The 25,580-nt window shown below is 41.2% G+C and overlaps 2 protein-coding genes across 10 annotated transcripts in view; one reads left to right on the plus strand and one right to left on the minus strand.

Annotated features, from left to right (window-relative positions):
- NRSN1 (neurensin 1) overlaps positions 1-25,580 on the plus strand; it is a 201,028-nt gene that overhangs the window by 15,043 nt on the left and 160,405 nt on the right. The window lies entirely within an intron of this gene.
- Positions 9,373-25,580, minus strand: part of DCDC2 (doublecortin domain containing 2) — a 48,580-nt gene continuing 32,372 nt past the window's right edge. For 8 of the 9 annotated variants that reach the window (XM_083623931.1, XM_083623932.1, XM_083623936.1 and 5 more), the window contains 5 exons: positions 24,713-24,767; positions 23,568-23,718; positions 15,057-15,160; positions 10,930-11,229; positions 9,373-9,891 (listed from right to left, as the gene is read on the minus strand). In XM_083623931.1, coding sequence (XP_083480057.1) covers positions 9,787-9,891; positions 10,930-11,229; positions 15,057-15,160; positions 23,568-23,718; positions 24,713-24,767 — 715 coding nt within the window. In that variant the 3' untranslated portion in view covers positions 9,373-9,786. The remainder of the gene's footprint in view (positions 9,892-10,929; positions 11,230-15,056; positions 15,161-23,567; positions 23,719-24,712; positions 24,768-25,580) is intronic. The other variant, XM_083623939.1, reaches the window with a different exon arrangement.

Consider the following 25,580-nt stretch of genomic DNA (forward strand, 5'->3'; position numbering starts at 1 on the left):
ACATGAACTAGAAGTTCCCTGCTAAAATTTCAATTGTACCATGAATTCCATGAGAGGCCTTGCATTTGTCTCACAATATTAATTCCCCATCCGCATTAGGAGGCTAATTATGCTTGTCAATCCTTATAGGGCCATTGCAAGAGTTACTGAAATAATATGAGTGAAGCGCTTAGAGAAAGCCTTCTATAAACTCTTGTCATTCTTCTACAGTTACATGCATTTATAGCCACAGTGTCAAATCTTAATGAAAGGACTTTGGTCTTGCTCTTTTCATGTCAGTAGAAACCTTGTTTACTGCAGTTTGCTTTCACTGCCATCAAGCTAGCAGTGTGTGGGCAGCAGCAAGGCAGAGCACAATGACCTTTTCCAATGTGATGTTTAATTAAAGATTGTGAGGAGCAGACTTGTGACATTTTGAGTATTACAGTGCGGCTTGCTGAAGGACATTTAAAATGATGGCTGCAATATCCACTAGTCTCCTTCCATCTTCCCCACTTCCCTTTTGATAACATCATTTCTGAAATCAGATTGAAAATCTAATTTACACCCCTTTCTAGAAAAATAAGGCAAGATGATATATCTCAAAAATTATTGCTCAGAAAAAAGAAAGGCCCAGACGTTATCTTGCAGTGACCTTGTTCAGGATGAGAAACACTCTCAAGAATTGGAAACTTACAGTCACTGGTTAACAGACATACTAATGCTGAGGCAATATCTCTCTGAAGAGCAGTTGCTGAAAATCACAGGTGAGGAGAGGGTCATTGCTACTGTGTCCTTTTCATGGGCTTCCCATGGGCATCTGGTTTCCCCCTGTGAGAACAGGATGCAGGATTAAATGGGTTGTTGGCTTGATCCAGCAGCCTCTTCTAATGTTCTCATGAGGCACAATCAGCTTTTGACATTCAGTGGTATACACACTTGTGTGAAGGCCAGTAGCTCAGTTGCAGAGCAACTGGTTTGCATGCAGAATATCCCCGTTTCAGTCTCTGGCACCTCCTGGAAAAGATTCCTGCCTCTAACCCTGGAGAGCTACTTCTGTAGGTAAGGAAAAGGCTAAAGGACCCCTGGATGGTTACGTCCAGTCAAAGGCGACTATGGGGTTGCAGCATTCATCTCATTTCAGGCTGAGGGAGCTGGCGTTTGTCCACAGACAGCTTTCCGGGTCAGGTGGGCAGCATGACTAAACTGCTACTAGCACAACAGAACACCATGACTGAAGCCAGAGCGCACGGAAATGCCGTTTCCCTTCCCGCCACAGCGGTACCTGTTTATCTACTTGCACTTTTTGGTGTGCTTTCGAACTGCTAGGTTAGCAGAAGCTGAGACAGAGCAATGGGAGCTCACCCTGTCATGTGGATTCGAACTGCCAACCTTCCAATCAGCAAGCCCAAGAGGCTCAGTGGTTTAGACCACAGCGCTACCCGCATCCCTAGTTACCTTTTAGTTACTCCCATGCAGTGTATTGAGTCCCCACAGCAGATGATACTGAGCTGGCTGGACCAATGATCAGTAAAAGGTTGATTCCTGTGTTCCATTGAAAGAATCCTGATTCTCTTTGGGAAACCTTATTTTGGTTTGTTTCAGAGGGATATTTTATATAGGTTTTAATCATATTGTTGCCTATCACATCAAAGCACGGGAAGCATCTGGTCCTCATTTGACCCTTTGTCAAACATAACACAACTAAAATAGGGTTCATACTGTTTTACTTTAAGAGTGTCGCTTAACACTCTAGAATTATTCCCACCTTTCTAATGTCCTGAGCATGCAGAGTGCAAGTGATCTCGTCATCAGTCTCTAAAGCTGAAAGGTGGATAGAGGGCAATAAGAAGAAGCTTGGGGAGAAGTAAATATGTTGAACCACGGAAGAGAAGGAAAATAGCCTTGAGAATGGATTGGGAAGTAAGGGAAGGCTGTTACCAAGCACTGGTGTGGGAAATCTGATTTCTGTAATATATGTGCAGCATAAGCCGTGATTTTCCAGTAATGGTCTTCACGACCTCTTCTCTGCTTCTGTGTAGATATTAAACAAGTGACACATTTTTTAAAAAGAAGAAGAAGCTACAATTCTCTCTGCTCTTCACTAAACATCAGCCTCTTATGCAAATTCAGAATGCTATCCTTCTTTGCTTCTGGATTAAAAACCCCAAAAGCCATTTTAACAGAAGAGTAATCACTCGTGCAATTTGTGCTGAGATCAAATTTGGCATAGCTTGATTGGAAATCATTGCCTTTTATCTCGTTTGTGTTGATGAACACGCTCTCAGGATGTTTGCGTCTGCCGCTTCCATTCGGATTTGCACAGCCATTTCGCTCCAGCCATCTGGTTGTTCTCTATGGGCTGCCTTGACCCTTCTTTTTTGCTTTTTATTCCCACAGTGCAGTGAGTCACACATGAAAGGCTGGGGAGTACATATGCCCTCTCTTCCTCAGCTGTGTGTGACAGCAGATTCTCCCTTCTGGGTTTTGAGGTAAACCCAATATGACTCTTTTGCAGTACTGAATCCCTTTGCACAGTAAAAGAAAAAAAGTCTGCATCGTTCCTGAAAACAGACGATCAGTAGCTTAGAAGCATCATTAGTGCTGGTACAGTTATGTTATGATGAACAACTTATTTATACAGTGCTAACAATGAACATGGAACGCCACAGCATTTCATAAACAAGGACATACCTCTGCATTAAAAATATAGGGAAAGCCTGCTGGATCAGGCCAATGGCCCATCCGGTCCAACATGCTCTTCTTATGGTGTAGTGGTTAAGAGGGGTGGACAAGTAATCTGGTGAACCAGGTTTGATTCCCCGCTCCTCCACATGCAGCTGCTGGGTGACCTTGGGCTAGTCACACTTCTCCGAAGTCTCTCAGCCCCACTCACCTCACAGAGTGTTTGTTGTGGGGGAGGAAGGGAAAGGAGAATGTTAGCCGCTTTGAGACTCCTTAGGGTAGTGATAAAGCGGGATATCAAATCCAAACTACCCCTCCTCCTCCTCCTCCTCCTCCTCTTCTTCTCACAGTGGTCAACCAGATGCCTGTGGGAAGCATGCAAGCAGGACTTGGGTGCAACATCACAAGACACACCTGCGATTCCCAACAACTGGTATGAAAACTGGTATTTGCCTTGGTAGGGCCAAATGAGGGACATTAGCTTGTTCACTTGTCTGCTCCTTTCACACACTTATTATCTGTTGGACATAATTTTCATTTTGCCTTTCCAAGCTTATTTGAAGCCAAGATGAACAGTTAATTTCTGTCAGGAGTGCGTGCGGGAGCCAGGCCCTGTGACCAGTAGGGCTTCACAGGACTGGGGCCTTCCTAAGTTTGTTCCAGAGAGGCAAGGCACGGCCACACAGGTGAGGCCACTTGGTAACTCACTGCACCTGGTGGCAAGAGCCAGGAAGGGATTTAAGGTCAGCATTTCCCTTTGGCTCTTTGCCACAGCAACTTGTTTCCTGCCTTGCTGCCTTGGGCTTCTTGCTTCCTGATCCTCGGACCTCGGCTTCTTGACTCCTTGCTTCTCGGCCCTTGGACCCTTGACTTCATGACTCCCTGCTTCCTGGCCCTCAGACCCCTGGCTTCTGGACTCTCGTTCCTGCTCCCACCCCGCAATCTTGCCCCCGGTCCCGACATCCTCAGCCGGGACTTCAATCACCCATAGACAATTTCCCCCAGTAAAACCCAACACTTGCAGATTTTGGAAGCACTTTTAAAAGGGGAGCACCGATAAGGGAAAACAACCAGCACCTATTGCACCAGTTAAGCATTGTTAAACCAGTACTGTTCCATCATGAAGTGCATCTGATGAAAACTCCATGGTGAAAGATTCACCGGTGGTCTTGCTTCCAAAACACTCCTCCAAACTCACAAAAACCTTTTTGAACGTTAAGTTACGACGTTAGCCGATTGTTCTATTCCAAAGCAACAAAAAAATAATATTGTCAGTCAATCTTTTTCAATTATGTTTGAAATTTCTTTGAAAAGCAGAACCTGCCACAGGACAACAAATAAACACCAATACATTTAATGGAGTTGGGGGCGTGGAATTGTATTAAGAATTTTTCAGCTAACAAATAGATTTGACAGCTTTGACAATAAGTTTTGAACAGAGCCTTTTGTTTCCAAAGTTCCTTGAAGAACAACACAGTGAGATATGTTTCATATTGGGCCAGACACAAGGCACAGCTTCCCCTCACCCATCTTTAGGTACAAAGGCAGTACAGAAAGACAGCCGAGGCCTGAAAGAGGACGAGAAAGATTTTCAAAGGGCAGCCTGTCTTTGAAATGTCAGCATACAATGAATAAAAGTAGCAGAATATCTGGTGACCAGGAAAGTGGACATCTGCTGCCTGACATCCTTTTTGTGCTTCTCACTGCTCATCCCCAGTCATGAAAGATGGTGGGTTGATGATGACAGTCATCTGCTTAATGTCATGGTAGTTTATCTCAAATTGTGTTTCTGGGAATTTGGACTGAACTAAACGGGCACATATTGGAGTCAGCTAGATTCCTCCTCCTAAGATAGCATCACCAAGCTACTCTATTTTCCAGAGATAGAGCAGCCTAATTGTGGATGTTATCACATAAGGAGAAGGCTGAATGCCGGGACCAAAACTGAAAATGCAGGCCAGCCTAGGTATTCGGAGAATTAGCACCTGCAAGCAAATACAGGGAAACTTCAAGAGATGGGTTACTCTCTGATCTTGAGGGTCAGATTCAATGGTGGTTGGTTGGTTGTTGGCGGCATTCTCGCACAGCGTATTCAGATGCACCCTCATGCGTTAACCCTCCCCTCCCGCTGTCCTCTCTGCCGCAATCCTGCTCCCTCTAAGCCTGTTAGACAACTGTTTGTTGAGCTGGGTGGGAGGAGGGGCATAATTTCAAATTATTTAGCTGGCCTGAACGATGAGCATCCCATGTGCCATTGCCCCATCCCCAGCCTTTCAAAAAACCTGCTCAAATTTACCTGCAAAATCCAGTAGCAGGAGGAATTTGACATGAGGCAGTTTGACCTGTGGGGGTTGCCCAGATTGTTCTAGAAGATTACCAGTAGGAGGGGGCAGCCCAGGCACCCATTGCCCACCAATCATTTCTTGGGGAAGGAAAGGGATCGCTAATGCATTCACAGATTTCGATAGCTGTGTATGTATTATGTTTCACCCTTTCTTTTCTTTTCTTTTGATAATTTTTTAAAATTAGTTTTCAATTACAACAATCCAACAGCCTCATTATAACAATGCCAATTTATAACACAATTAGTAATACCAATCATTGAGATGCCAAATTATATAATTTAGGTGGCCCCCCACATGCTATAGTTGATGGTTTGATGATTTATTTTATTTCTGTGTTCCAAAAACTTATAAATTTTAGTTACGCTCTAGTCAAAATAACAATCCCTTATATCACAAATGCAGTTTTGATGACGTTTCACCCTTTAATTAACATGCACTGTTTTAAAAGTCTTTCTATAGGAATTTGCATCAAGGACTATGGTTTATATAGGTCATCTGGTTTCATTCAAATGGCAGAAACTTACAGGTTCATCATCTACCTTTGGACACAAGCAGGATACGGTATTGATTAAAAATAAAATTCTTGGCATAGCTGATTTCTTGTAACAATTCAGTCATATGATCTGCATGTGAACCTGGCTCTTTGTGTTAATAAAATTCTTGGCATGCCTGATTTCTTGTTACAATCCAGTCATATGATCTGCATGGGAACCTGGCTCTTTGTGTTAATGGCGACGGTAGATCTTCAGCCTAATCGCTGCACTATGCTTGCACTGAAGGGTCATCCTTCTTAAACACAGGTCAATTTAGTGGAAGCACATTGCAAGTCAAGTTCAAAGAGGGAAAAGAATGTGGAAGTCCCAAGTAGAGAAGTTGTGTGAACCACCATCTGTCACCGTACATATTTTTAGAATGAGACAGGCATGTTAGTCTTAAAACTCTTAAGAACCCATAGAATTAGAGGTTACATCCTAGTGATGAAAACCAGAGAAAATCACACTCCACACACATCATTGTGCTGTTGGTGAGAAGGTTGCCGTAGCGTTAGAAATTTTCATCTTAGGAAACAAAAAACTGTTCTATGGGGTCATTCCCTACATCTTAAACCATGTGGCACCTCAAAGACTTGCCAAATTTATCTGGGCATAAGCTTCTGTGGAGATGCATTATGGTTTTTTTTCCTGAGTTACATGTACAAGGTGGGGAGCTGGGAATGTAAAAAAATAAATAAATAGTGAGGTTAGAGGGAAACGAAATGCAGAAAGGAGCAAACAGTGATAATTACATATTTAACAGTGGTGATTCACAAAACGGTTTTTGATCTTTTGTGAATTATTAAGCCTGTAATTATCACTGTTGTGGTTTTCTGTATTTCATTTCTCTCTGATCTCACGCTTTCCTTTCAGTTCCCAATGACTGTCTCCCACGCATCTACGCATAAATGTGCCCCACCTGCATCTCAGGAAACTGCACCATGCATCTGATGAAGTAGGCTATACCAATGGAAGGCTGATGATGGAGTCTAACTAAATTCCATCTGATAGGCTTAGTAAGATGGATGGAGAAAGATGGCGATCTATAGATCAAGAATTGCAAGGGAACACTCGAGAGTTTAAATCTCAACAGGAAAAAAACAATTTAGCAATTTGTAGATTACAGAACAGGGGACACAGGTGGCACTGTGGTTTAAACAACTGTTCTGCTTGGACTTGCCAATTGGAAGGTCAGTGGTTTGAATCCCTGCAATGGGGTGAGCTCCCGTTGCTCGGTCCCAGCTCCTGCCAACCTAGCAGTTCAAAAACAGGCCAAAAAGTTCAAGTAGATAAATAGGTACCACTCCAGCGGGAAGGTAAACAATGTTTCTGTGTGCTGCTCTGGCTTTGCCAGAAGTGGCTTAGTCATGTTGGCCACATGACCCAGAAAAACTGTCTATGGAACTGTCTATGTAAAGCAAGATGAGCACCGCAACCCCAGAGTCGTTCGCAACTGGACTTAACTGTCAGGAGTCCCTTTACCTTTACCTTTAGATTGCAGGACAAATGTTTTTTAATAAGTCGATTTGTGCCTCGCTAACACACCAGATTTTACAATAGGGCAGACCAAAGCTATGATACTATTGTAGCGTTGATATAGCAGTCAACTAGTCTTGCAGTTTTGAACGTTATCAGCAAATAAATAAATACATACTTTTAAAGAAGGATTGTCCCTTTAAGATATAAACATCCCTGGTGGGTCGAACTGCCTCAACAACAATTCATATTTACACTTGAATCTTACTGAAGTCAAGTTGGCTTTTAGAATATAATTAAGAACACAGCTTGATCATAGCAGACTAGGGCTCCACTCAAACCTACATAATCATTCTGCGTCTTATCACTCAATGTCTCATTATTACACAGGTAAATTCATGGATCAACCTCTGTTGAAAATGTAGTGCATTGACTGGTTAGGTTGTATCAGAGATCCATCTCTGAAGTCTAGTGTGTCATGGCTGTTTTCACATATGCAAGTCACTAAGTTGTAGCCATCAGATGATGAACATGCATGTATGAAGGTACCCCTATTGCTAAAAGAGCACCACACCCTGACCTGTCCAAAGGCCATAAAAGCTCATTTAATGCAAAGAATCAATGAGATTATTTGTTTACAAAAGCTCAAAAATCTGTGGTTGTAGTCAGACTTATTTTACCACTGATGAAGGGAGGAATGGTGTCACAAGTGATCTGTTTATTCTGCTGAAACTGTGAGATAGATAGATGATAGATAGATAGATAGATAGATAGATAGATAGATAGATAGATATATAAATATTCTTGGGATGTTGTCACTTCCCTGTATGCTACTTACAAACTGCAACAGCAGGAATCTTCATGCAATGAAACTAGGTAATTTTAATAGCAATTTACTAGCTTTAATATATTCAAAGAACAAACCCTAAAATACACTAACATTTGTTTAATGTGTTAAAATATATTCAGGATAAAATATATAATTACAAAGAAATTGGTATCGCCAAGCCAAACAGTGTTTAAGATTTTTTAAATTAATTGTACTATTTATCAACAGCTGCAAACCAAACTAAAGATTCAGCCTATTACAAAAAGGAGCAAGAGAGCTACATCAAGGGATGTGGCAAAACTTACCAGTAAATGAACTGCACATGGATTTATAGGCCAAATGTTTTGCAAGAAACCATCAACCTAACTTATGAAACATCAGTTGAGCTATGTCTATTTACCATTAACATATCTGACCCAATACCAGAATATGCCTGTCTTCTCATGACCTGCAAACTTAAGCCAATGAGATGAGAACACAATTTTGAAGATGACGATTAATTTTTAAGTAATTTTATTTTCTCCTACAAGTGTTATTAAACCATAACATTGTGATTGGTTAAATGTTTAAAGCAATGCACTTTTAGAATCAAAGATAAATTCTTTATAGAAATTTTGCCTGATTGATCCGTCTATCCCTCATAGCTAGCCTGCTGGAGAGATCTTTGACCGAAGTGAATCTGGCCTGCACATAGCAACAGAATTATGCCGGACACATTTTGGGTGGGATAATTAAGCACATTTACTTAGAAATAAGGGACGTGGATGGCGCTGTGGGTTAAACCACAGAGCCTAGGGCTTGCCGACCAGAAGGTTGGCGGTTCAAATCCCCACAACGGGGTGAGCTCCCGTTGCAGGGGTCCCTGCTCCTGCCAACCTAGCAGTTTGAAAGCAACTCAAAGTGCAAGTAGATAAATAGGTACCGCTCCAGCGGGAAGGTAAACGGCGTTTCCGTTGCGCTGCTCTGGTTTGCCAGAAGTGGCTTAGTCATGCTGGCCACATGACCCAGAAGCTGTACGCCGGCTCCCTCGGCCAATAAAGCGAGATGAGCGCCGTAACCCCAGAGTCATCTGCAACTGGACCTAACGGTTAGGGGTCCCTTTACCTTTACATTTACTTAGAAATAAGTGAAGTCAATGGGGTTTTTGGCCATATCAATGCACATTGGGTAGGGCTGTTAACGCATGCTGACACAGTGCAAGGTAACTATTTGGTATTATTGAAACTATTAAAAGAAGTATTTCATCTTGTGGTCACATTCTGTCACCCCATCCAGCTATCAGTTCCTGACATGTAAACTCTTGATCAGCACATAACATTTACCCATCTGCAGTAGCTTTCAATGGAAGAGAGGACATCTGCACATACATACCTTTGAAATGAGTGTAACTGCCCATACGCACAAGAGCCCATCTGCATAGCAGAAATAAATTTCCATCCTGTTGTGATTCCTGCCGCCCCCCTCCATATCACAAAGTGAGACTCTGTCTTATACCCCTAAATTAGATCCTGGAAATACACCACACTCATGTACATAAGAGATTTATTCAGCTATAAAAAAATATTACAGACTCTCCATTTTAAAGTCGCAAAAATATTCTTCAACTCTTCTAAACAAACATGGGTACACATTAGGCCTAGTTCAATATTCAACATTCTGCAATAGCAGTATTTATTCCATTAACACCTATGTTTCCCCTTAGAATTCACATTGGAGAAAGACCAAATCTGGGGACTATAATTCAATCTTCCTCTTAATTATTCATTTAATTATCTAAGTTCTGGTATACCACATTATCATGCCAGTGTTCAGTGGGTGGAACTCCACCATATTGTCACATTATAAATTAATAAAGCACACACAGAGACACACAAAATTGCTTTGCACTCCAAATAGTAAATCCTTCATTTTCTGGTAACCTATGTCCTTCAAAATATGTCTATGCTACTGCTGCATAGTCATTGGTTTGTTCGTTTTTTTCACTCTCCTGTGGGCTGGTGATGGTGACTCTTGGAGCTGAGGTTTTCTCATAATTGGAATCATCCTAGACAGAGAGAAAGGGGGGCATATTTTAACTTGTCATATGGCAGAGATTTTTCTTTTGTATGTGTTGATGTGATCAAGCAGAGCCTGCAATGACCAGAACCCATCAAGCCAAGTGCAGATCCATAGCCATGTGAGATGGTTGGAAACTCTCCTTCTTTTGCTGTTCCAGAAGGCAGAAAAGCTCTGAAGGTTTATCAAACCCCTTGTAGGCCACCACCAAGAGCTGGCTGGTGAACTATGTTTGGCTTGATGGGCCACAAGATATTCAGTTGAGCGATAAGGCAACCAGCCTATAATGTGCTTGAATAAAAACAACAACAACTGAATTCTTCATGCCATGTATGAAACAAGTAGTTTTAGAAACCATTAAATGCTGACAAATGAGTAAACCAGCATCCTAGCTTCTTTAATGTGCAAGAAAAAAAAGTGAAGAGGACAACTGGGTAACAAAAAATAGCAGCATGATTATACAAGCTAATTCACCCCAGCCTAACTTTTTATTTAAGCAATGGAAGTGGCTTGAGTTTTTTCTTGCTTTAGGTACAATTTTTAAAGAGCACAAGTTACTCTCCACTTCTGGGAAATTTCATGGTGGCAGCTTGTGGCGCCTGAAACCAGGTTTTCGAGTGTAGACAAAGTATGTGGTTTTCAGATGCGCAGTTCACGGGCTCACACCATTAAAGTGATCGTGAACTTGGCTTGTCACATCAGCTATGATACTACAAAAACACGGCAGTCAGTTTTCCAAGTAACCTCTGAAAACGAGGTCAGAGTGCACAGAAGACTGGTGACCGGAAAACGTAAGGGTTGCAACATTATCACAATATTAGTGTCGATGCAACATGTGAACGCTTTACCACTGGGATCACCCAGTATGAGATTATATACCGTCCTCATATAAAAGGTTGCAAAAAGGCAAGAAGAGCTGCTCCAAAGCTGAAAATCCAGCTGTGGAGTATGCTGGCTGCAAACAAACCTATTGTTAGAGCAGAAAAAATGGAAGCAGTAGCACATCAAAAGAGCAAAGACATGTTACCTGTTTTTGATCATCAGTACCTTCTTTTGTTTCTTCTTCATGACGATTGTGATCCATCTGTTCACCGTTTTCCTCATTTGTTCCCCCATGCGCATGACCGCTAGGCTCATCTTGGTCAAGGTTCTGCCCTTGCTGCTCATCATCATAATGGCCATTCAGATTCTCTTCTGTTCCATTGATGGCCTCCCCTGTCTCTCCACCCTGATCCGCCTCCCCATTCATAGCTGAATAGTCTTCTTGATGCCGAGCTTGATGTTCCGGTGCCATGGTCTCTTCCTCATCCACAGTTTCCGCTGGCCGCTAGTAAACCCAAAAACCAAAATTGCGTTATGCTCAGCTCTTTTGATTAATATATAAAGAACATATATGAGGTTCACAGACAAGCCAGGGTAAAGCTACATTAAAGAGAGTAACGGCTCTGAACTGTGATACAGCACAAGCATCTCTACAATTACAGCACAATGCTGTTTCAACAATCTCATTCTGGTATAAGGGAGGTAGGCCTCTGAAAACCAGATACTGGTGACAAACTACAGGGGAGTCTTGTGAGCTTCCCAGCTGCAACTAACTGTTGGGTCCAAAATGCTGGATTAGGTTGATCTTTGGTCCAGTCCAGAAGGTATCTATCTTCTTATACCCTGAAATAACAAATCTGTTCCACAAACCACATGGGAAGCTCCTTTGAAATTAAAGGGAGGCTAAAAAGCATCACATGATAACAGCATGGATAATGCCATAAAAAGCAAGAAGGCCAAATATCCAGCTGAGCAAGCAATCCCTTGGATATTAAGTAGTTCCTTATATCCTGACCAAGATTATTCCAATTTAATAATTTCAGACAGCACAATCATGCCTTGACAAAACACACAGGACCTAGCTGAACCTCTTTTATAACCACCCAGTAATTCAACCAAGCAGCCAGCCTGTTTTTGTATTTGTGCTGTTTTCTGGATTTTTGCCTCTATTCTCAATCAACCCAATTTTTCAGATTCCGAAAATCAGCTCAGATGAGCCCATCTATAACAGAATGCAGGTAAAATCACAGTGTGAAAGTAACTCCACTGCAAAACTTGGGAAGCACTGTTTGAATAAAAAGCACTTTTTAAAAGCATCTTTTCAAAAGTAGCTAGTCATTGACTACGGATATTACCTATTGCCGTTCAGACAAAAGAGAAAAAACAAGATCCTAACAGGCACACAGAGCAAGGCGTAAACACAACTTCAGAGAGCACTTAGGCTTGAAGAAATGAGCAATGCTTAAATACCATTGCCATTTCCCAGTGAACAATGATTTGTTATATATCCCAAATGCTTTACAAAGCAAAGCAAAACTCAAAACATTTTGTTCCCTAACCAGCTAGGGTTGCTAAGTGACAATGGAACACCTGTTTACAAAATTTAAACATTTGAAAAAGGGAAAGAAATCGTTGCTTCTGGGCTGGATTCAGTCTGATTGGTTTTCACTGCAAAGAGACATGTGCATTTGTAATTGTGTATATTTTAACTTTGCCCAACTGTAAATTTGAAATTTTGATTTCAGGAGCTAAATATTATGGTTGTAAGTCACTTTGGGTTACCCTGGGCAACATAAGGCAGCTGGCAATTTTAATAAATAAATAAATAAATTATTTTGAAATGTGGTAATATCTGAGTGCAGGACACGGGTGGCACTGTGGGTTAAACCACAGAGCCTAGGACTTGCCGATCAGAAAGTCAGCGGTTCGAATCCCCACGACGGGGTGAGCTCCCATTGCTCGGTTGGCACCCATTGCCAACCTAGCAGTTCGAAAGCACATCAAAGTGCAAGTAGATAAATAGGTATCGCTCCAGTGGGAAAGTAAACGGCGTTTCCGTGCGCTGCTCTGGTTCGCCAGAAGCGGCTTAGTCATGCTGGCCACATGACCCGGAAGCTGTACGCCGGCTCCCTCGGCCAATAAAGCGAGATGAGCGCCGCAGTCCCAGAGTCGGCCACGACTGGACCTAATGGTCAGGGGTCCCTTTACCTTTTTAATATCTGAGTGCCAACATAAGCATGAATCTTTAAGATACAAGTCAGATTTCAAAGCTCTCAATGGGCTGAGTCCAAAGACGTTGCGGCAAAGCAGAACAAATTCCACTAATGCAAGAGAACTTCCCCTCGCTCTCCTACCTTCCCATGTGCCCCCTGCATCCCTTCAATCCTCTGCAAGGAACTACCAGTTAGCAGTAGGGCCAGCTCTTTTGTTCTACAATTTTGTACCTCTCCTTAAGTGGCCCCACCCTGAATCAGGCCAGCCAAGACCAGCATTATTGGGGTACCATCAGTCCCACTCCTCCCTGGGCAGCATCCAGCCCACCTTTCATCTAGACAGTGTTATAAATGAACAGAAAACAAGTCTATTGGCTACTTTACTTTATACCATTTACAGTGGTGCCTTGGTTTTTGAACATCTCCGTTGACAATGCTTCGGTTTTCGAACATGCCTCGGAAATCAAACATGCCATGCGGCTTCCATATTGAATTTTCCGTATTGAGTTTTCGGTTTTCGAACGTTTCAGAACTCGAACGGTCTTACAGAATGGATTACATTCGAAAACCAAGGTACCACTGTAGTTACTATGGAGGACTTCCTAGCATCAGAAAGTACTTTATATGCTTGAGTACTTTCCATCAGAAAGTACTTTATATGCTTGAACAACAAGTGCCTTTCTTATCTGGTGTCACTTGAGAACAAACGTTTCTTTCCTGATTGCGAAGCTCAGTTAGGATTTTGAACCAGAGACCTGCCAAACATGGGTAAGAAAGCCATTAAAAGGCATTAAACATGAATGCTTTACATTTGCACAAGGATCCAGAGGATAGGGTTCACTCGTGATACTGTGACTAAAAACAAAAGCACTTCCATCAAGGGGTATTTCTCAGATGCCAGTTTCAAAACTTGAATCAATGTAGACATCTGTTTTTCCTCTAGAAGGAAGACTAGCCTGGTGTCCTTGGAGGCTTCAAGTAGAGGTTGAATGGCCAACTGTCATGTATGATCTAGTTGAGATTCCTGTACTGCAGGGAGATGGACTAGATGCCCCTTCCAATTCTATAAGTCTATTATTCCTCTGGCCCTGTTGCTGCCACCACACCAATTTCCCTCTGATTTACTGCTACCATTGACACCACGACCACTTTTTCTAGCCTAACAAAGATGATACAGATTCACAGCAGCTGCATGTATACACACACAAACAAACAAACACACAAACACCAGGTTTGAAACACGTTGATAAACCATAATGAAAAGCTGCCATGAAATTCAAAAGCTCCAAACCTATTAACATCTCCAAGATTCCCATGCTGTCCTCACTGGTCCAATGCAACATCAGTAAAGCAATCATAAAGAGGTCAACAATAATAGCTCTTCTTTTATTACATTCCACGCACTCTAGAGACCTATTCCACAAATGGTGTTGCTGCCCTAAACAAATGACTGTGGGATTTAACTAATGATAGTTTCAGGCTCCTATGATTTTCATCATTATATTGCTTCATGCTTGTAATCTGGCAGAGGATTACATCATTCTCCATTACAAAGATTGAAAGATACCCATCCTGAACGTGACAGCATTTATCCTGTTACTCATTCTATTGACTTCACACACATAGTTCAATTCCTTACAGATTTTGATATTTTGATAGGGGGTGGTTTATTTGAAACTTGAGTGCCATAATACTATTTGTATTCAGAACAGTTCAAATGCAAAACAGGAACATTTTGCATAAATCTAATGCTGGTTTGCACTTTTTGCAGTTTATTTTATACTCATCCATGTGGCTGGTATGAAAGTTCTTGTACTCAATACCTAAGCTTTTGCTTTAACAGTACATTGCTGCAATATTCAATGACCATTATTGAATAAGGTTCTAAAAAGGTTACAGAAACCAGAAAACGGAACTTAGGTATTCCAATGCCAGCCATATTCAAAGGTCTGTGTTCCTTCACTAATGGAAGTCTTAGTACATTAGCCAATGAAACAGTTTACCAATAACAGAAAAAGGATGGTTATGACAGCAATGGAAAACCACAAGAGAAATGAGCCACAACTTTACTGCAAACTTATTTTCATTATGAGTCCCTTGCTCAAAGCTTGCAGCTTACCTGGTCAAGTGGGACCTCAGTTTGAGTGTCTTCATCTTCCTGGACTTCCACAGCCCCCCTCATTTCCGATCGCTTTTTGCCAGCCTTGTAAACTCCTTCCTCCTCTGAAAATGGAAAGAAGCAGAGTCCAACTGTGACACTGTGTGGCAACGTTAGTGAACTGCACCCAAGGACAGCCTGGAAAAGGTTTCTTGTTCTTCACAGGTGTTTACTCTTACAGATTTAAGACATGCGCCCATCGGTTTTGCTTTGGCTTTATAAGAGCACCAGCATTCTTACATGGAAAGAGAACAAAAATAACCACTGGAAGGAATTCAGTGTTGTGCTCTCCTAATTGTTCCATCAGCACAAGCATTATTGCTTGCCGGATGGAACAATTCCCTCCTCTCTTCCCCCCACCCCCATGCACTGTTCTGAGAGTTCTCCTGACCCTCTGGAGAAGATTTGGGGGTGCCACAGGGGCACACAGAAGAGGAGGAGAGAAAGCCCTGTTGTGCTAGTGGGAGCCTTTACATGAGCCTTCCATGAGCTTTCCACTAGCACGCTGGGTTAGTTGAATCTGGGCTTCAAGCTAATGCTTTGTCAAAAGTTGCACTAGCTCAATTCTGAGCTTTAAAGCAACTAAATATCAAACACGCTTATAAAGGAAAACATAGCACACACGTTTCACAAAATAGATGTTAACAAAACCCTCAAGTTGTTTTTTGTCAACAAAGCTTTACCCATTAGATTTCTTTCACCACGGATAACAACTGGTACTTTGCTACGTCCGCCATGGTTTAAGACAGTTATAAGGAAAATCTGCCAAGAACTACTCAAAAATCAATTTCATTTATTTCAAGTGAAAAGAAATTGTATCTTATTATTACATATTTTATAGATTCAAATAATTTTTAAATCACAGAAATGGGATAACTATAATATATATGAAGGAAGGCTAAGAAGACAAATATCACATAGCATGGTGGAGAAGAAGAAAGCAATAAATGCGTCACCAACCCAAACTTGGCTAACCCAAGTTTAGAAAGGAGATGTATTCGCAAATAGGAACACTGATCCATTTTGTTTCTGGCTTTTGAACACAGTGAGAAAACATGAGAGGGCCTTCTCAGTGGCTGCACACAATCTGCAACTCCTTTCTCAGAGAGACATACAGTACTAGCAGGCAACTTTCCGCATTTTTTCAACTGGTATTTTAAATTGGCTTGCCATGCATTTCCGCCTTTTGAATTAAATATTCCTGAATGTTTTAAACATGCAGACAAAGACAACATGCAAATAGAAGAGTAACTTTATATACTGCCTCACTCTAACCTGTGGGGAGAAATCAGATGGCTGTATTAATCACCTGCTACAAAACACAAGGCAGTAGCCTAGACAAGGGATAGTCAATGCATAGCGAGAATTTTGATAGCTAGTTACTGGAAAGGAAAAAACATTCCAACAAAAAGAGAATGGTTGGGAAAACTCTGCGAGTACCTGGAGTTAGCCAAATTGATGGATTTAATAAGGAGAAAACCTAAGATTATGGTCAAGAAACAGTGGGATTGTCTAAATGAATATTTACAAAACAAGGGCTCAGTTACCAAAATTTGTGAAAAATATAAAGAATGTAAAGTGAAAAATCAAGGAAAACCTATAGGAAGGATATGAAGAACAGAGGTTATGGCAACTGAAGTATAAAAGACGGTGGAAGTCTTTTTAAAACATTTTAATTAAGGTTGATATCTTGCAAGATGGAAATATATAGCCGTATGCAAGCATAGATCTAGAACTGTTGTTTATGGCAAACACTTTTCTATTTTCCAAATTTCTATTTTAAAATCTTTCCTTCTTCTTTACTCTTTTACTCCTTTTTTCTTACTTCGTTTATTCTTTTTCCCTCCCTCTCTTTCTTTCTGAATATTGCTTTATAGATGTATAAATAATTATGTTTATGTGTATATGTATATGTATGAAATTTGTTCTGTATTTCTTCTCTTATTTGATATTCTTTTTTGTAGTCAATAAAATTTAATTAAAAAGGGGGGATAGTCAGTGCATAGAAGAGGAGAAAGAGTGGAACTTGGCTGCAGATGTGGAAGCAGCAGCTGCAATTCAGCAAACGGGACTGTCCGGCACCTTTCTGCTAGAGTCCTGTGAGTGCAGAAAGCATGGGAACATGGAAAGAACCATTTGGAAGCTGGTGTGTAGCATAGCTTCCTATGCTAATGTCTGGGGGGGGGGATCTGGACTCCTGTGTCTCTGAAACTACTGAAAGACATTTCTCTGCTTTATCCAGCTCAGTATCTCCATTCCAATTGACAGAACCTTGCTGATACCCGTTGATAAACAAGAAAATTACATGGCTATATTAAATAGCAAATGAGTTATAAATTCCAACAACTAATAAGAAATCAATATACTTTAAATAATAAAACACAGAAAATTAATGTTTCCTGCATACGTTCCCCTCCTAGGCAGCCCTAACAATAAAAAAAATTTAATGCAGCACAAATGGTAGTATTATGCATAGCCATTTAATACATTTCAAATTTGCAACTGATTGAAGTTCAGCATTAGGAAGAAAATAATCATGGTAATAACATTCTGCCCTGAATATTTTATGGAAATCAGGGGCATTTACAGAGCTGTAAGCTCTGTATCTAAGTTAATGTAGCTACAAAAAAATATTTAATGTCATTTACCAGATGCTGCCTCATAAAGCAAAAAAACAAAACAAACCCATAATAAACGCATTGTTCATTACATCCAACAAATACCCAAAAGGGATGAAGAGGATACAGGATTGTTTTCTAATCTTCACCCAAACAAAACACCAAAAAACTGGCATTGTTGAAGGAATCCCATTTTAAAATGTCTCAAGAGAATTATAAATCTCTCAGGGGAAGGGAACATTTTTGTGTACAAAACAGAGGCCTCTGCTATGTTCCCTCACAGAAAACAGGAGGAGGAGACATATTTTAAGGGGCAACATAACAGAAATGAAATAAAAATTGATGACAAGGAAGCAGAACCATTTTCAAAATCCGTTTCCTGATAACAATGAGCTCATTCCATTCTGCCATAGGCATGGCACTCACACACCAAATCAGTAACAATCAAGCCCTATGTACATTTACTCAGAAATAAGTTCCGTGGAGTTTAACGAGTCTTAACAGCCAAGAGCAGAGACAGGAAGTTATGTTGCTGTTGTTATATAAAAGTGTGAATTATTGCCGAACTGGTAATCTGGAACTTGAGCTGGTATAAAGAGACATGGCATAGTGAGTTGGGATAGGCAAGCCTGGCGTAAATGAGACATGGCCTCTCTGCTTATATGTTATGAAGGATTAGAGAAATTGAGTAATCCTAAAGGGACAGGCTGCCCTGAGTGCTTACTGGAAGGACAGATTGTGAAGATGAGGCTCCGATACTTTGGCCACCTCATGAGAAGAGAAGACTCCCTGGAAAAGACCCTGATGTTGGGAAAGATGGAGGGCACAAGGAGAAGGGGACGACAGAGGACGAGATGGTTGGATAGTGTTCTTGAAGCTACCAGCATGAGTTTGACCAAACTGCGGGAGGCAGTGGAAGACAGGAGTGCCTGGCGTGCTCTGGTCCAGGGGTCACGAAGAGTCGGACAAGACTAAACGACTAAACAACAACAAAGGGACAGGCTAGAGGCAAGCCAGAACCGTACCACAGGTATTATTAATTCTTTAATATGCACACCAACAACCATGGCAGAGTGTTAATTTTCAGTGATTCAATATGTCATGTTTATATGTTGAGTACACTTTTATAAGAATAGCTGGGAAACACCGCCTTGTGATAATGTTTTCCTGGAAAATAAATTACTATGCACCATAAACCAGAGGGCCCAAAGGTATGGCTGTTTGACTGTGCTGTTACCCTATCGTCATTCTGCTTCTAGCAATGGTAATGATCCCAAACTATTAGGTTGCAAAGAATACATCTTATGAAGCAGAACTCCATTCTCTGTTTCAGAGAGATGGAGCAGCACAGCAAAAATTGTTGACGACAACAGTACAGTAAGATAATGGAAACCAGAGACCGGTGAGATAATGGAAAAGGTCTTCATAACATGAGGAAATGGTTCCAGTAAGGGTCAAAGACTCCAAAAGTGTAACATACAGAGGTGGTACCAGAATGTGGTTTTCATAATGTTCCATAACATTATGAAACTTTATGTATTTCACATAATGACTTGAACCAGCCTGTCCATTCTTTTGCTGCCGCCTTCTAGAAAAAGCAGGTTGTTCTGTTTAAAGGCTTCTCAAACCTCCATTCAGAGGCTGTAATATATATTGCAAGCCAGGACCAAATGGGTGGAGGCAATTTTTGCTCTTTCTTGTCACACCTAATAAGAATATCCATTTGCAAGTATTTCTTATTAATGGATGCATGCTCCACGTAGATAGATGTCAACTCTTGAAAATTGCTGCCAAAATTCCTCTAAATACTTATGCATTACCATTCGTCTCTCAGAAGAATACCTTTCAGCTTCTCAGCATGAAGAATACATAGAGCCATTAAAACCTCAATTTGTATAGCAAACCAAGCCAAACTGATATTCCAGGTAACTATTACCTTGCAGGTAGTAAAACCCTCATTTCAAAGAACTTGTGGGGGAGGGGAATAGTTTCAGCCCCAAGCTAGTCACAAATTGTTACACATCCTTCTCAGAAAAATAAAAGGGACATTTTATCACCTGCTGCATAACCTCTCCAATTAAAGTTATTTAATTTTTCCTTTAAAAAAACAAAAGATACAACTAGCACACAATATTTAAAAACTGGATGCAGGGATTAACCTGCCCTGCCTAAAACAGTAAGACTCTTTGAAATACAAGAAAGTACTCTATCGTACGAGAAATACAACAGTGGGGTTTTTTTCTCTAGAGAAAGTCACAATAATGTTTTAGAAACAGAGAACTGATTATTACAGAACCACAGATGGGCCATTTGGCAGAAAAGTAACAATAAGGCATAGGATATTAGATAACATTTGATATATTGTCTCCACATTTGCAGAAATGTATAAAAGAGAACTGTTTTTCAGTGGCTCTCAATCTTTCCAGAGGATACCTCCCATAAGATGGTGCTGCGAAACTGCTGTTCCACTAGCGGCTACTGGAGAACAGGGTTCCACAAAGACCAATCTTAGGTTATCTACCCATATGAATCTGCCTAAGCCTTAAAATGAGTACCGCTCTTGATTGGCAGGCATATAGATAAGCAGATCTATATGTAAACACTATGAGAAATTATCTAGAGGCTTGGGATGCTGATGTGTCATTAGTTTGCTTATGACACTCAGATCTACCTCTTGTTTCTATCTTCTGATCTTAGGGAAGTACAAGCACTCATGTCCTGAATCAATGTTTAGAATCAGTCATGGCTTGGTGAACAAACTGAAACTTAAATCCAGGCATGACTACAGTGCTCTGGTCCTCAGTGGGGTTGCACTGCTGGTGAAAAACAAAATACACGTCTGGTAGTGCTCCTGGAGCAGGCATTGTCCCTGGATGACCTGGCCATGGCAATGGCCAGGAGTACATTTCACCAGGTATGTGTCACTCTACAACTGCACTGGTACATAGAGAAATCAGACACACATCAAACAGTGTTAGGGAAAGAATTAACTAACAGTCTAGTTGACTTCTGCATGTGAAATGTGGGAGGACATCTTGCCCTTGGCCTCAGCAGTAAAACATATGAGGGTTGTTATTTGGTTAATTTTGGCATTCTGGTTCAGTTTAAGTTGCTTAATCATTTGGTTGGTGGAGCCATTTGTTCTGCAATGCTTGAGTAGCAGTCATAGCTCAATGGCAGGGCAAATTCCTTACATGAAGAAGACCCCAGGTTTCAAACTCCTGGAAGAGGGGTATAATATTTTCCTTGGAAGTCTACAGAGGAAATTTGGAGGCTCGTTCTACCTGTTGAAAGGGTTGAACAACAATGGGCCCACAATCCTGGACTGTTCTTATGAATAAATCAGTACGGGTCTGGATTAGAGGACAAAGTTTGATTTAGTGATCACATTGAGGCATCTCTTGTAGAGGTGATGGAATACCTTTGGCACAGCCAAGGAAAACTGAAACTGTACTGTTGGCTCCACATTTTACTCTGGGTCAGGGTTAAGGCAGATGACTTTAAGGAGTAAGGCAGCAATTGACACCTTTCCTTCCTGGAAATTGTGGTCTCACAGGAAGGTTAGGAATAGCTAAGGTTGACTGTTAATCACTTTTGCATATCTTCAAAAGTCATGGTCAAGCCTACTCCAGTATTTTGTCCCTTGTCTCCATTCTGGATGGCAGGACAAGGGACAAGTTACATATTAAAAAGAAGTTTTAATTAAAAAGGCTCAGTAGTAAACCAGCGCACATATTTCAACTTCAGAAAAACGGTTCAAAGGAATGCAGGATTCAGTTAATTTAAAACTTCTCCACAACATTATACTTAACACTTCCCAGCTAAATTCATCAGGTGCCTACATGATTAATTTTGAAGCACCAATTAATTTATGTTCACTCAAGTTGTTGCTGGCATTTAATTAGAGTTTAACTTTCATGTTCTTTATCTCTGTTGTTGTTGGCTGATGAATTAGCTTTTGCTTTTTAGCTCAGGGGGTTGGGGGTCATTATTGTAGTAGATTATTTTATTGTTTCGTGTGAGCTGCCTTGGCGGCTTAGATGCAGTGTAAAGCCAGGGGATTAACATCTTAAAATAATTTTTTATTCCTACCATGAATTTGCCAATCTCCCACATTGCTCCTCCCTAGTAATGTGTAGCAAAAAAACCCCATGACCTCTGTTTTAATATTACATCTAAACTAGGGGTTGAGATTTGTTTCACACAAAAGAAAACACCATCTGTAAGGCAAGAACAATCCTTACCTTACTGACCGCAGTTTGCTTGAACCAAAACAAAACAATATCTCTGGTTCAGAAGTGACTGTGGTTTGTTTCTTAGTAAACCATTAATTGTGGTTTATTGTGATGTGTGAACTAGGCCATACGAATTCTTTATGTGCACAGTAGGGATGGGGAATCTGTGGCCCTCCAGGTGTTGCTGGACTGCAATTCCCATAATCCCTGAGGCATTGGCCATGCTGGCTGGGGCTGATGGGAGTTGGAGTCCAACAAAATCTAGAAGACCATATGTTCTTCATCCTCTGTTAAGTGTATAGTAACAGAACTAGGATTGCAGAAGATGGACTGCAAGAAGATCAAACCTATCCATTCTTAAGGAAATCAGCCCTGAGTGCTCACTGGAAGGACAGATCCTAAAGCTGAGGCTCCAATACTTTGGCCACCTCATAAGAAGAGAAGACTCCTTGGAAAAGACCCTGATGTTGGGAAAGATGGAGGGCACAAGTAGAAGGGGACGACAGAGGACGAGATGGTAGGACAGTGTTCTCGAAGCTACAAACATGAGTTTAACCAAACTGCAGGGGCAGTGGAAGACAGGAATGCCTGGCGTGCTCTGGTCCATGGGGTCACGAAGAGTTGGACACAACTAAACAACAACAACAACAGAACTAGGTGACTAGGAAAGTGGCATGTGGCCTTCGCAGAAGACAGGATCTCGTCAGCACAAATTAATCTTGGATGCTATGATCTGCATGGAATATGAATTCATTTTACTCAAGATATAATCCATCTTTCTTTCTCTTTTGGAGAAAATGAACCAAGGTTGGGAATATCCCCTACAGATTCTTAGGCTGTGTGTTTGTGTGTGTGTGTGTGTGTGTGTGTGTAATTTAAGAATCAATGGAAACTGAGTACTTGGGGGGGGTTCTATGTAGTTCACACATAGTCTAACTCAGGCTTCCTCAACCTCTGCCCTCCAGATGTTTTGAGACTACAATTCCCATCATCGCTGACCACTAGTCCTGCTAGCTAGGGATCATGGGAGTTGTAGGCAAAAAACATCTGGAGGGCCAAGGTTGAGGAAGCCTGGTCTAACTCTATTATGTATTTTTTGCCCCTTAAAAGAGCTTATTGAGAAGCTGGTTTCATTCCGAAGATAAAAGCTCACTGAGGATTGATTCTTTCTGCATTACCCTGTTGTATGTCCATCTGAAAATGGATGTAGGCAGCCCCAGGAATGGAGGTGGTACCCACACCTGCGCAATGACATTGCGGTGTGCATATACCAGGACTGCAATCACCGCTTCCTCCTTCATTTACCTGGGGCATGTGCAGGAAGCAAAAGACGTGAACAGCCTAATCAATGGAAGGGATTTAAAATGCAGAGCAACCCTGTCCTTTCCCAACGGGGTGTATTTCATGGACAGGCTTTCCTGATAGTCTGGGGGGGGAAAACATTTTTAAAAATATAAATGTTTAAGTTAAGAGGGCCATGTCTGGAAACAGTAATCTTTAGCAAAATTCATACTCGCTCATGATAAAAGCACAAGAGTCACAGATAGTAAAGGCAGCCAAACTTTAAGATTTAGCCACTGTTCTTGTTACTCCTTAAAATAGGGTCTTCAGGTACTTACCATTATCTGGGGGAACATGAGATCTGGTCACTGCTTTTACGTTTTCTTTTGATTTAGCAGGTTTTTTAATATCTTGATTCTGTACGTGCTTCTCCTTTCTCTTTGGAGGTTGAGGAGAGGACACTGTTTCTGCTGTGTCAGTAGATTTGGACTGGTGGTTCCATCACAAAAAGGAGAAGGAGACTAATTTGTGAAAACTTAAAACAGAACTTTACATAGGCTGCAATCATATATACCAGGAATGTCCAACAGGTTGATCGCGATCTACTGGTCCGTGGTCCCCGCCCCCCCCCCCAAAAAAAGCTCAACAACCTCAACAACTTTGGTAGATCACTGTCAGTTTTTTTATAGTGGGAATAGATCACAGTCTCTTGAAAGTTGGACATGCCTGATATATACACACCTATGGACCTGGCGCTGTGGGTTAAACCACTGAGCCTAGGACTTGCCGATCAGAAGGTCGGCAGTTTAAATCCCCGTGACGGGGTGAGCTCCCGTTGCTTGGTCCCTGCTCCTGCCAACCTAGCAATTCGAAAGCATGTCAAAGTATAAGTAGATAAATAGGTACCAGCGGGAAGGTAAACGCTGTTTCCGTGCGCTGCTCTGGTTCGCCAGAAGCGGCTTAGTCATGCTGGCCACATGACCTGGAAGCTATACGCCGGCTCCCTTGGCCAATAAAGTGAGATGAGCACCGCAACCCCAGAGTCAGCCATGACTGGACCTAATGGTCAGGGGTCCCTTTACCTTTACCTATGGACCTGAAAGTAAGCCCCCATCAATTTCAATGGGGCTTTTTTTCAACAAGACATTAACAAGATTGCACTGCAAGCATCCTTTTCAAGTGCACACATACAAAATCAGTTTTATTATCAATATTCCCAAACTGGAATCTTGCCAAGAGCATGCTTTGGATTTAAGGTTGGAAAGTAATATATTTGATGACAGAGGCATTATTTCATACAATTTTGCTGGTTACAAACATGCAAAGGAAATAAAAACTCAAGTCTCTTAAACTTCTTCTCTTTGTACTTTTCTTTTGTATCCAAAGAATGCTTGTGTAGACCCACAACAGAAAATGACATCTTATCTGATAGAGTTAAACAAGCTGCTTAACCATGAAACATATATTACTTCTGAATACTTACACTCCCCTTAGACTTTCCAGATCCACCAATAGGAGGTAGTGAAGATGATTTTGAGCTGCAGGAAACAATAATGGTATTTCAGGTTTAAAACACTTGGAATGTTCTCAACATCATGAATTATTATGCTGAAACAGCCTATGTATTGCCAACAAACATAATGTCTTTATAAGGGTGCTTCTAGACGGTCCCTAGTTCCAAGTGCGATTCAGTCATGTGCTGGCAAATCCAGGTTGCACAATCAAAGTCAGTTTGGTGCTCTTGCTTAACAAACCCACTTCTTCCAAAATGGACTTTCTGCAGTAAGGAAAGTGAGAGGCAAATGCACTGCAAAGTGTGGGTAACAAATTGACTGAAGTAATGCTGGATAACGTCCACCCAAACAAATCAGAATGGATGCTAAATAAACAGAGGACACCATCTAACCAACGCACAAACTTTCTGCAAATGAATCATGATGAATATCAAAAACAGGTCATCTGGAACAACCCAAGGTATTTAGAAGCAAATGATTTTGTGGTATATTTTGCAATTGTCATACATAGGAAGGACCCTATATAATATAAGAAATTACTGAAAAGCTAGAAACCATTTCAGATATTCACAAGCCATAGTCATCATCTGCAGAGGAAGCAGTTACATGCAGTTACATACAATGCCCTTTTATTTGTGGTCTAATAAAACACTTGTGAAGGACAGTAACTTTTGCAACTGGGCCAAAATAAATTTGCTCAAGAGGCTATGAAAAACTAGGAATGGAAAGCTCCTCAAGTGAGAACCGTTGACTTTACCAGTTTATTCAAACAGGAGCTCTGATCTATCACTGTGTGAAGAAGAAACAAAAAAATTTTTTTCCTTCCAGTAGCACCTT

The sequence above is a fragment of the Podarcis filfolensis genome, assembly GCF_964270895.1.
Source record: "Podarcis filfolensis genome assembly, chromosome: 7".
Taxonomy (NCBI): Eukaryota; Metazoa; Chordata; class Lepidosauria; order Squamata; family Lacertidae; genus Podarcis; species Podarcis filfolensis.